This window comes from Tupaia chinensis, unplaced genomic scaffold (assembly GCF_000334495.1).
Source record: "Tupaia chinensis unplaced genomic scaffold, TupChi_1.0 Scaffold000248_1, whole genome shotgun sequence".
Lineage (NCBI taxonomy): Eukaryota > Metazoa > Chordata > Mammalia > Scandentia > Tupaiidae > Tupaia > Tupaia belangeri.
Window position 1 is genome coordinate 4465072 of NW_006159726.1, and position 12788 is coordinate 4477859.

At 44.8% G+C, this 12788-nt stretch overlaps 1 protein-coding gene across 12 annotated transcripts in view; it reads left to right on the forward strand.

The window, feature by feature from the left end:
- CASK (calcium/calmodulin dependent serine protein kinase) overlaps positions 1 to 12518 on the forward strand; it is a 465298-nt gene extending 452780 nt beyond the window's left edge. For 8 of the 12 annotated variants that reach the window (XM_027772021.1, XM_027772016.1, XM_027772017.1 and 5 more), the window contains 2 exons: positions 6386 to 6469; positions 11429 to 11605. In XM_027772021.1, coding sequence (XP_027627822.1) covers positions 6386 to 6469; positions 11429 to 11605 — 261 coding nt within the window. Of the gene's footprint in view, positions 1 to 6385; positions 6470 to 11428 lie in introns of all 12 variants that reach the window. The other 4 variants (XM_027772014.1, XM_027772015.1, XM_027772020.1 and 1 more) reach the window with 1 other exon arrangement.
- The last annotated feature ends 270 nt before the right edge of the window (positions 12519 to 12788 follow it).

Here is a 12788-nt window from a genome sequence, read left to right on the forward strand (position 1 = left end):
CACTGCCTGGCGGGAGACTCTTCTCTCAGCCTCATCAGGACAGCCACAGCAGTTACTTCTACCCATTGCCCCAGAGCACCCCCTCACCCTGGCTGGGCACACTTTCCCTGCACCCTGACCGCTGGATGTGCTCACCTGCACTCTCCTCTCCTGCTTCCTGTGTCTCGCCTCTCAGCACCGTGATCTCTCAGGTCCACCTATCCCTGAGGACGGGCCCTAGACAGGCTGGTCTCTACCTGAGCCTCTTCGGGCCAGTGGCCCTGGGGATAGGGATGGCCTAGCTCCTGCTCCTCCTATTGGTCTGGTTGACCACTCTGGTCCCAGGCTGTCCCCATCTGGTCTTGGTCTCACACTAACCATGGTACAGCAACCCAGCTGGGGATGCCCAGAGTCTGCACCAGCAGGGCCTCGTCCTCAGGCTTCACTGCCTTCAGCTCATTCTCCCCAGCTGGGCAGGGCCCTCATCCTGCCTTCAGGATGCCTGTGGGCATGAACAGCTCGCCTCCGGGCAGAGCCTCCTCATTCCAGGGAGGCTCTGTCCTTAGGACATTTTCTCAATGCCCTTTTCCCACTCCAAGTTGTTAGATTAACCTCTCTACTGTAGCTCACAGACAGTTCAATTCCACAAACTCGTACTAAGCACATATTATATGCCAAGCACAGTGCCAAGACCTAAGAATACAGTGAAGAAGACAAGCTGGTGAGGGCAAAATTCCTTTCTCTACGAACATTAGAAACAGTCCATGTCAGGGGCTGGCACTATGGCCTAGTGGTTAAGGGAGCCATGTCCCACGTAACTGACCATGTGATTTAAATCCCAGCCCTGGCAGATTGAAAAACATTCCAGGTGTGTGTGCATACACCACCGCCCAAATCCTGTTTTGATAGAGAAATGAAAGAGAAGGGATTGCAGCGTGACCACACTCCACTGGGGGGTGCTTTCTCCCTCTCCCTCTCTCTCACTGTCTCTCTGTCTCTCTCTGGCTAGCATACACACTCCCTGGCAATTAAAAAAAAATGAAAGAAATAGCCTGTATTAGAAGTATTTTATGGCATCATTTAAATCTTCTCACTTCTACCACCGCTGATGCCACTTCCACTGTGTGTGGACCATAAAAAGACCACCAGCCACTAGTGTTCAGCTAGTTCGGTGCAGCTAGTTTGTGCCGTCTTAACTTACTGTTAAGGCCAAATCAGGGAACTAGCAGTTGGCGTAATGGCTATGTCGCTGGATTCCCACGTAGTTGACCGCGGTTCGCGTCCCGGACCCAGTGGCTTAGAACTCACGCTGGGCGCGTGTGCGTGCATGCCCAAGATCCCGAGAGGAGAATGGAGGAGAAGGGATTGCGGCGTGACCATCCCTCCTGGGGGGTGATTTCTCACTTTCTGTCTCTCTCTCTGTCTCTGTCTGTCTGGCGAGCGCACGCGCCCTATAGCAAAAACCTCTCGAAAGAAAAAAAAACAAAGACCAAATCAAGCACGTGTCTAATAATATATGATGTTGTGGTCCAACTTCAAACCTAGAGGATCATGGTAAAGACATTCAACTAGGAAAAAAAAAGTAGTAGCCTGGCTTCCTTTACAGTATGAATAGATCATGTTCTTAGAGTGCTTTATGTTTTGCCAAGCATTATCACCTCTTACCTATGAGAATCTACTTTGTAGATGAAGAAACCAAGGTCTAACCTAACTGTGACTCCACCAAGGTTTGATAGCCAATTGAAAGTGAGGTTTGAATTTTAACTGTGTTGGGATTTTTCCTTGTTTTTTGTTGTTGTTGTTGTTGTTTTTTACAATGCATGCCAATCTCCTTTCACTTGACCATCCTACATGAGGTAACTGGGAAGTCTCAAGATGGTCCACCTGGTATGCAGTAGTACAACATAGGCCCTAATCTTTTTTTTTTATTATTTTTTTTAATGTTTAGAAAAACCCACAAGACAGTTGAACAAGAGAAACCATAGAACCTATTTATCATGGAAGTAGCTCTGGCTCAGAAAATAATCCATGTCCCTAAAGCTGAAACTGTTAAAGCCCCAGTGTGTAATCAGAACTTAGTTTTTAGATTATAACTTTATTCTGATTTATTCATTTGCTGCATTAAAAAATTAACAGTAGCAAAATGTTTGTGGTTTTCTTTTTTGCCCATGGAGGAAAAAGCTATCCCTAAGAGGTAGCTGACAGTCATATTGGGAACCTGTACTTTAAAATGAGAGCCAGGTGGGCTGACAGGTGGCATGGTGGTTAAGGGCGCTGGACTCCCACATGGCCAACCACGGTTTGAGTCCTGGGCCTAGTGCCTTGCTCTCGCTCTCGCTCTGTTCCTCTCCACCAGATGCTATTTTGTTAACATTTTTAAAAAAGAATTATTCATTCCATTTTTATTCATTATTATTATCATTTTCAATTTGCTACAGGGTACACATACTCACCAGAGAGAAAGTGAGAAACAAGCAACCAGGCCCAGGACTCAAACCATGGTCAGCCATGTGGGAGTCTAGCACCAGAACCACCATTCCACCTGCTGGCCTCTATTTTGTTAAATGTTTTAGCTCTCTTGAGATTGATTCTGGGTTCACTGTGTTCTTTCTTAAATCCTTCAATTTTTCCATAAAATTATTCAGATATTTGCCCTTGTATACTTCTAGGTTTGTAAGCCAAATTAGTCGTATAGATATCTGCGTCTTAGATACTTGGATCAAATTTTTATCCCCTGATGATGGTATCCCAAGATTAATTATTGGCCATAGATGAGTGATAGAGAGCTAAAAAATTAACTTTGAATGTTAAATTAATGTTACTTTGACTAGTTGAATCCAGCATATTTTCAGTTACCTTTTTAGAAAATCTCTCTCTCTCTCTCTCTCTCTCTCTCTCACTCTCTTTCGCTCTCTCTGTCTCTCTCTGAAACTTCTTGGATTTAGAGAGTTTCCTGTGATAATTAATAAATTTGTGTCTTAATCTTGAGTCAAAATGGAAGAGAGTTTGGAGTTCATTTTTAACTCCTCTATTAACTGCCTGAGGGAGGGGAATGCATGTGTGCAGTTTCATTTCCCATCCCTGAAGTGACTCTGAACCTCAGCCAAACTAAGACTGCTCCAAAAATGGCACCCACTTGAAACCCTTAAGAAGAGCAGAGTGTGGGGACAGAGACTTTCAAGAACAAGTCTACTGTGTGGACTCTGCTGAAGACATGAGGCCTATTGGACAAGAAAGTCTTAGGATTTGTGCATCTCAGAATTTTTGGAAATTGGGACCAGCAGTTAGCATAATGGCTATGTCGCTGGACTTCCACGTAGCCGACTGCAGTTCGCGTCCCAGGCCCAGTGGCTTAAACTCAGGCCAGGCGCGTGTGCGTGCGTGCCCAAGATCCCGAGAGAACAGTGGAGGAGAAGGGATTGCGGAGTGGCCATCCCCCCTGGGGGGTGATTTCTTGCTTTCTGTCTCTCTGTCTCTCTCTGTCTGTCTGGCGAGCGCATGTGCCCTATAGCAAAAACCTCTCCAAAAAATAATAAAAAAGAATTTTTGGAAATATAATAATATAGGATAGAAGTAGGAAACCCTAGTCATGAAACAGAGGAAAGCAAATAAGCTAATCATGGGGGGGCTGCTGTAGTTGCTGCATTAAACATTAAATTTGGCTCTGAACTTCTTGACAACCAAGGCACAAAAAGAAAAGGCGGTTGAGGGATGAAGGAATATAACCTAATTCTCAGACACAAGAGGCAGTGTGACGAGCATGGCCTTCCTTGATGGTTTTATGCAGCAAGTACAAGAATGACCGTCCTGTGTTTGCATATAGATACAGATTGAGGGCCTGAGTGCAGTGCAGAGATGGATTATCTGCAGAAAGCTAAACCACTGTTTTCCAAGGACTTTGTTTTCTGGTGGTGTGATATGGTAGCAGGCTAGAACTGAAAACATTTGGAGGATTGGGTAGTTAGCAGGCTGGTTTGCTGAGGGAGAAAAAACATTTCATGCACACCTGGGGTGTGATTCTCTACTTCACTGTGAGTTCCGCTCCCCCTCCAGGCTGTTGGACTTCCATCTGGCACTCAGAGCAGCTTCAGGGATGGAAACAAGTAGGATTTTTTTTTTCCCATTTCAGTTGCCCAAAAGCTGGCTGTGGGCATGTGTGTGTGACGAGGTGGGGGTGATAAGAAAACCTTATGTCTCAGCTATCCCTGTATTCACCTGATCTGTGAGCACAGGAAGGAAGGAAAAGAGGCCCAAGATAACACTGACAAAAAGGACATTTCTAAGAAGATCCCCATTCAGCTCAATTGGGCTATATATGGACTCTTTCATGATGTTTGTTCCTTCCTAAAAGTCTTCAGTCACAAAAGGATTGGCAAAGAAATTGCCAGTTACCTCTTTCCAAAATGAACATATGCAAGTCTGAAGAGCTTTCTTACAAGGGGGATCTGAGCCTGTGACTTTAACAATTGAAGACAGAACAACGTGCCGGGAAGATAGTTTGGGGCTGAAATCCAGAAATATAATCCTAGTGAAAATGAGCCTTGCACATGTGAAAAAGAAAGTCAGAACCTCTAATATCAAATTGTCCCTTGCATAGGGGTCTTCAAAATTTCATGAAAAGTGCATTATTATGGAAACAAAGTATGCATAGATTTCCCTTTTTTTCACTCTTACTTTAGTTACATTTTTTTTTTGAACTTCTTGAAGTCCCCTCATATGTATGATACCTGTATACTCAGAAGGCCAAGAGGCCCCCTCCAGCGGAAAAAGCAGAGTGCTCCCTCGTTGAACCTGCCCCAAAAGAGACGTTTGTTTTGTGCAAAAGACATATACTGTCTGTACATTTTGGTGTGATCATTAAGGCAGTTTATGCAGGGGTAGTCCCTGGGGACGTGTGTTTCCAGGGTGGTGGGTACTTCAGGAGCAACAGGAGGGGCTCGGAGTTCACAGAGGACTTGCCAGAGGAAGGACCATCAGCACTGAGGTCTGAAGAATTGCTCAGCTAAGCAGAGGGCCAGTGGAAAAGGGGAAATGAGAATGAGTGGTCCAGGCAGAAGTTAAGGAAGGAAAAAGGCCCAAAGCCAGAATCTGGCTCTTTCTGGAACTAAAATGTTCAGTAAAGCTAATGGCAGAAGAGCAGGGGTAGAGGGAGGCTGAAGAGGGTAAGCAAAAGCCAGTTTGGAAGGGGGACCTGGCATGCAGGCTAAGGAGTATACAGGTTTCTCCCTAGGCCAGAAGGGAGCTGTTGAAGGGTTTCGAGCAGGGGAACCGTAGGTTTGCTTTTTGGAAAGATCATTCTGCTAGCAGGATGGAGTACGGATTAGAGAGCAGCAAACAAGGCAGTGCACGCTGTCTCATTGCTGGTACAGTAAAGCAGGTGAGAGATGGAGTCACGGGAACCCAGCAGGGTGAAGACCTTCTAGAAAGCAAAGTATGTGGGGAAGAGAGTAGCCATGTTGAATTCTTGTATAAAGGAAGTGAGATATTTACCCCTGGTGCATTCAAATTCATTACATCAGTCCCTTGTGAATTAGGTACCTGTCTGGGTTGGATTTTTGTTCCTTTGAAAACAGTTCATGACCTCTGAGAATGCCACAGCCTCACAGAGGAGGAGCTGAAGCCATAAGCCATAGCAGAATCAACTCTAGCATCTGAATGCAGCTTCGCAGCACATCTGTGCAAACTAGCACCTTGTAGTTAGGGGGTTTCCATGACTTGGAAGGAAACCGAAAAGGGCCTCAGAAGTCCTTCTCGGTGAATGTAGCATTTTCTCATGGGCCTACACATTGCCCACAGGCACATGGCATCTTTAGTGGCAGAGCTAAGACACAAAGCCCAGAGCTCCTGGCTTCAGCCAGGGGTGAGTTCCCACTTCCCCCAGAGTCCCACCAAGAGCCTTTTATCAGAGCAACCCAGAAGGCCTGATGTGTGAACATAGCCCTCACAGTTCCAGGGCCTGGGATTGGCTCTCTACAGTTAGCAATGTGAAACATGATAGAGTGGGCTCCGGCTCTATGGAGAAGCCACCTGCAGGCCTGCAGGGAAGTCCCCCCCCCCAAACATACATTTCCTGCCAGTGAAATCCGAGGCTCCAGCTAATAACCAGGCTTAATAAAAACCAACCCACAAAATCAGTGTGAATTGTATGAAGAAAAAGAAACCAAATTGATTCATGAGCTTCATAAGCAGAGTTGGTCAGCTTTTATTTTCTGATGACGACTGTCCACCCTTTAGAGGAGGAGGAGTGATACAAATTCAGTTATTTATACACTTGGTAAATTTAATAACACCTTGCCAAGAATTTGAACTAAGGGCTAGAAAATTTCAGTTGTATACATTTCACAGACTCATTTGAAAGTTGCATTAGTTATTTCTTCTTTTAAGCCTCAACTTTTCTTTAACACAGGCACTGAAGGTCCTGAGAACTGCCGAGTTTGCTCCTTTTGTTGTTTTTATTGCCGCACCAACCATTACTCCAGGTTTAAATGAGGTAAGAATCCGTTTTTCCCTAAATAAGCATGCCCTGTTGTAAGAATGTGTGTGTGTTGTGCATTCAGAATCAAAGCCCCATCTCGGTAAGACAAGTCAATGAAGCTCTGCTTCATCGTAGATGCTGGATGGTAAGACTTCCAGAGCTTGAGGTCCTCTTCCACTATTAGGAATTGAACAGCGTAAACAGTGTGGTTCTTCTGTGCTCGGAATCAGTAGACAGATGCAAACCTTCATCTCCAGCACAGCGTGAAGCATGCCAGTCTACGTGTGCAGCAAGCCTGCTCTGGTGAAACTAGATGTGGGATAGAATGGGCCATGGCACAGCCTTTCGTGACGTCTGAGGGTAAACCCGTCACCCTCCAGGACTGAGGCTTCCCACGGTCCCGTGCCCTCCAAGGCCCCTTCTGCCTCCTATTAAGACAGCAACAGCCTCCCCAGGGCCAGCTCTGGGCCAAGGATGGCTTCGCCAAAAGAGAGTTTAAGGAATCCATGACCTTGGCCGGTCTGCCCAGGCTCCTGTTGGCAGCCTCTGGATTGGAGCCCATGTGGCATTTCTCTCCGGGCCTCTAGAGACCACCACAGCTAGAAATGAGCTCTGTCTGCTCTAAGGGCTAGTCAAGGCCACAGGGGCCACAGAACTAGTGCCTGCGAGAGTTGCAGCATTTCATACTGAGCCAATTCAGAAGGCTTTCAGTTGTTGGGCAAATACGAAGGGGGTTACCATGTGTCTGCTAAGTGTAGTGGTGCCTTAGTGAAGGGGAAACTCCAGTACAAAGTTATCCTGAAGACTACTCCTATTGTATTATAGGTTCTAGAAACCATCAGAGGATTCAATTCTGTTCAGTAAACGTGAGACTAAACTCACCTAAACTTCTAATCCTGTTAAATCAAGGCTGGGGACCAGCAGGTGGCATGGTAGTTAAGGCTCTGGACTCCCACGTAGCTGACTGCGGTTCAAGTCCTAAACCCACTGGCTTGAAAATTATGTCGGGTACTTGTGTGTACGTGCCCAGAATTCCAAGAGGAGAATGGAGAAGGGATTGCAGCATGGCCAGACCCCCTGGGGGGGTGATTTCTCACTTTCCCTCTCAATGTCTCTGTCTCTCTCCAGAGAGCTGCACATACCCTATGGCAAAAACCTAAAAAACATAAATAAAGGCGTAGAGATGTTTGCTTTGTGTACCTTTAAGGAAGAGTCAATATTAAGATTTACCTATGTTACTCATATTTTTACTTTTTTTTGTCATTTCATTTGCAAAAGGTGTATTCCTTTGTAAAAAGCCTGCTTTTCCATCTTATTTAATACCCAAGCATGTTTGAAACTCCTTATTGTGGTTAGTTTTTAATCCTTTGGTTACCATGTATTTTTCTTGAATTATCATCTGTTTTTTGTTTTTGTTTTGCCTGTTTTCCTGCCCTTTTACTAATTTTCCATAGCTGCCAAAATGGTGCAGAAAACTGCCTGTAAGTACCAGCTAGGAGGTGACGAAATACCGCCCTTGTTTCTTTTCATAGATTTAGAACGTAGCCGTTTCGTTCCCACAAATCCTTGCTTTTGCTGTTAGAATAAAGGCATTCTGTCTTCACGTGTGTCCTCATATTTTTACTTTTTTTTGTCATTTCATTTGCAAAAGGTGTATTCCTTTGTAAAAAGCCTGCTTTTCCATCTTATTTAATACCCAAGCATGTTTGAAACTCCTTATTGTGGTTAGTTTTTAATCCTTTGGTTACCATGTATTTTTCTTGAATTATCATCTGTTTTTTGTTTTTGTTTTGCCTGTTTTCCTGCCCTTTTACTAATTTTCCATAGCTGCCAAAATGGTGCAGAAAACTGCCTGTAAGTACCAGCTAGGAGGTGACGAAATACCGCCCTTGTTTCTTTTCATAGATTTAGAACGTAGCCGTTTCGTTCCCACAAATCCTTGCTTTTGCTGTTAGAATAAAGGCATTCTGTCTTCACGTGTGTCAAGCAGACAGACAAGCTGTTGTGGAAGAAACTGACAGATAGAGCTTCATCTTACAAGATCCTTAAGAGGGAGCTTTATTTTTCTGTGAAGAGAGCTGCAGTACAAATGTGATGCTTTCAGCCGTAGATGTTGTTGGACGTTTTCATCAGCCCAGCTTTCTGAGCAAATCATAAACTCTGCTAGTGGTGTGTAAAGCCCAGGACTGTCCATTTGGAAAGAACCTTTGCTAGCCCAGGGAGTGATGTTGTAAGAACTATACCTTCTTCCGGTAGAAAGAGCTCCTGTCTTTGTGTGGAATTTTGCATTGTGTTTATTGTAAAGCAACGCCACAGTGAAAACACTGTGCTTTTCCAGTGCTAGCAGAACATGTATTGATACGACCTTAGAAGGTGATTATTAACTGAGGTGTTAGCTGCACTGCAGTAGTAGTTTACACTAACATTCAAAGCTTGCTGTATCCCGCTTCAGAATTCCTATATAAGACAACAAAACAGGGACAAAACCCAGGACTGTCTCCTTTCAGAATCTCCTGAGAGAAAAGATTGAGTTCCCAGCTGCTTTGGTGTCTGCCCATCCCCCTGCAGCACAAGGAGAGGATCAAGTGAGACTCATTGTCTCCCTCCTGATCCCCTTTCCAGAAAGGGCCCCACCACCACCACCACCACCACCACCATCCCCTCCCCCCACATAGAGCTAGGGTTTGCCTGGGCCTCTTGACAACCGCATCAGGAAGGGTCTCTTACAAATAACAGGCATCAGTGACCAGCAGTTAGCGTAATGGCTATGTTGCTGAACTCCCATGTAGCTGACCGTGGTTCGAGTCCCGGACCCGGTGGCTTCAACTCATGCCGGGCGCGTGTGCGTGCATGCCCAAGATCTTGAGAGGAGAATGGAGGAGAAGGGATTGCGGCGTGGCCATCCCCCCTGGGTGGTGATTTCTTGCTTTCTGTCCCTCTGTCTCTGTTTTTCTGGCGAGCCCACGCACCCTATAGCTAAAACCTCTACAAAAACAAACAAGTAACAGACCTCAGAGAAGAGGAAGCCTCCTAAGCCAGTGCTGGGCCAAAAAGCAGCTTAGTCCCTGAAGGCACTGCACCTGTGATTTTCTCCGGAGACCTGTCTCTGTCACCTGGGCCACCGTTTCCTAGGGGAAGTGCTCTGTCTCTTGATTAGGGACTTAATACATATAAAATCCTATAATCTCCAGTATCAGCTTCTTCTTTCAACAGCGCTTATTAAGCATATAGTGTATATAAGGCACTCTGCCTAGTGTTGGGGTACAACAGTGACAGGCATAAGTACCCCTAGTTGCGGAGAGAGATACTAATCAAACAGCTATTTAATTGTATCTCTCTCTATTTAAGACTCAGCCCCGTAACTCATCTGTCTAGTGTTTGACAGGGATTGGGGGAGATTGATTTGACTCAAGAGTTCCCTTGTTTCAAGTTTGAGCTTCTTTGCAAGTTCAGCAGCACCCATTTGACCATGAAGAGGCAAAGGCAGACTTGTTTCTGGTAGACCTAAAGAGATCCCTGTCTTGGGACCAGCAGTTGGTGTAATGGCTATGTCGCTGGACTCCCATGTAGTCAACCACGGTTTCGAGTCCCGGACCTGGTGGCCTAAACTCATGCCAGACATGTGTGTGTGCATACCCAAGATCCCAAGAGGAGAATGGAGAAAGAAGGGGTTGCGGTGTGGCCATCCCCCCGGGGTGTGATTTCTCGCTTTCTGTCTCTCTGTCTCTGTCTTTCTGGCAAGCACACACGCCCTATAGCAAACCAAAAAAAAAAAAAAAAGACATTCCTGTCTTGAAATAACAGGCTGCCATCCTGCAGTGAAAGCTGTACTCTCATGACAAACTCAGGACCCCCAGTTCCTCCTGCTGTTGGCTCACCTGGTGAGAGACCGCCTACTCTGCAGCAAGCTAGAGTTCAGGAAATTTGCTATCCAAAAAAAAAAAAAAAAGACATTCCTGTCTTGAAATAACAGGCTGCCATCCTGCAGTGAAAGCTGTACTCTCATGACAAACTCAGGACCCCCAGTTCCTCCTGCTGTTGGCTCACCTGGTGAGAGACCGCCTACTCTGCAGCAAGCTAGAGTTCAGGAAATTTGCTATGGCCAGCCTCTCTAGAGTTCAGTGGCTTTTCTTCTATTTTTTTTTTTTTTTTTTTTTAATAAGGAATGTGAGTACCTACCACAGAGACATTTATCTGACCATTTCCAACGTAGACCAATTCGGGAGACTCATCAGATGGTGGCCGCTGCTGTATAAGATGCCCATTGCTGCTGGATTTGGGAAATGGCCTTATTCCATCCATTATTTGTAGCACCCAAAAAGCTTTTGCCTCTGGCATCTGCTGCTGTTGAGTGAGGGCCATTATATATAATTGAATTCCTGGGAACATGCTGAACCTTAAAGTCAAAACTGAAAAAATACAACTGAAGTCGTTGTCCAAAGGCAGGGGCTTATTGGTATGGACACAGCTGGGCCCTGAGGCCTGGCACCCATGGAGGACCAAGGGGAGAGGAAGGAAGAGCTCCAACACCATAACGCACCCACCTCTCCCTGCAATGGGAGTGCGGCTCTGGGTTTCCCATGTGCCTGGGTTAGAGGAATGAGCAAAGAACAGCTTGAGTGACAGTAGCCGCTGGTAGCCACGCCTCACATGGCCTTCCCCTGACTGAGCCCAGGGGCCAGGCCCGGCTGGGTCTGGGTGGAGGTGGTGTGTTTGCTGAAGAGTGTCTGTTTTCTCTTGGCCGTTTGGCTTGTCGTGCAGCCTCCTGTTGCGTGTCAAGCAGTCACTGTCTCCTCTGTCATGGACCGGACGTGGCCTCCTGCCCAGGTGCGGCCCATCAGGGTCTGGCCGTGACTGCTTCTGACATTGATAGACAGAAATGAGGAACAAGAAAAAGCTTCTAACTGATTTCTCTCTTCTGTGTGCTTTTCCCTTCTTCCATGCCCCCCCTACCTCCGTCTCATCACCACCTAGGATGAATCTCTTCAGCGCCTGCAGAAGGAGTCTGATATCTTACAGAGAACATACGCACACTACTTCGATCTCACAATTATCAACAATGAAATTGATGAGACAATCAGACATCTGGAAGAAGCCGTCGAGCTCGTGTGCACAGCCCCACAGTGGGTCCCGGTCTCCTGGGTCTATTAGGCCTCTCCCCAGATATCTGAGCATAGCTGGGAGCCACCTCATACATGGAAAAGCCTCTTTGTTACCGGCCTTGTGTCAGCAGGTCGTGGTCCCTAGAGACTACCTAGTTGTAGTGTGACCTACATTTATAATTATTGTCATGTCCGAATAGATAGGAGGAGAAATACAATTACACACTAATTTAAAGAGACAGTATCTTTTTTAATCAGTTCTCCTAAACTTTAATAAAATGTATCTTTAAATGTATGTATTATTCAATCCTTTGGAGTGTTATATTTTTGGAAAACATAGCTTTTTATTTCCAAGGCCCCTAAAAACTGCACAAAGTAGATGCTGCTTTCTATAATCTATTTTAATAATAAAAAACATTGATTCTGTTACCTTGACTGGGGGTGGAACACTACATTCTTTTTAGAGTCTGATTTTATGGATTGGAATATCTTTCTTTCCTTTATTTATTTGAAATAATTAGTGTAGTGATTACAAAACAGTCATAAATTTTTAAAGGCCTTTTTTTCTCTCTCTTTTTTTTTTTTAGAATAGTATTTTTTTTTTTAGGTCCTTTATGTAACATCCAGATAATGTGATACTGTCTCTTTGAAGCACCCTGTAAACCTTTTAGAGATTTGAAGTTGGGTCTTGACTCTTAATGCATGTGGACAGTCGCGAGCGTTTATGCTGTCGGTGTGTCTGTGTTGGACAAAACAATCTGTAATCTACAGCAAAGTACATTCCGTTCACGGGGCACACCCAGGGGAATAAGAATAAAATGCTATTATGACTAAGTTGTAAACCTATGCACATCCCTTGCATTTCGGGCAACTTTATAAAAAAAAAAAGAAACTGATTTTTATTAATAATAATCATGTAGTGAAATGTGTTTGTAATTTTGTCTCAATTTAATTTGTTGTAAGGTGGGAGGGGGAATTGCTGGTTTCACCATTTCAGATCTGTGTTGTCTTAGAGTATTAACGTTTTAATTAAGCAAAGAAATGAGAATTTTTAATCTGTATGTAATTGTTTTAAAGCACCCATTTTAAGAGAAAATACTGTGCAATGAAGAAACCAGTTTAGGCATTTGCTATAAACTGAATTATTCCAAAAGAGTAATCTATAACAGCCCTGTAAATTCCTTTAAAATGATAACTAACAGGACAGTTTGACCAATTTTTTTTTAAATATA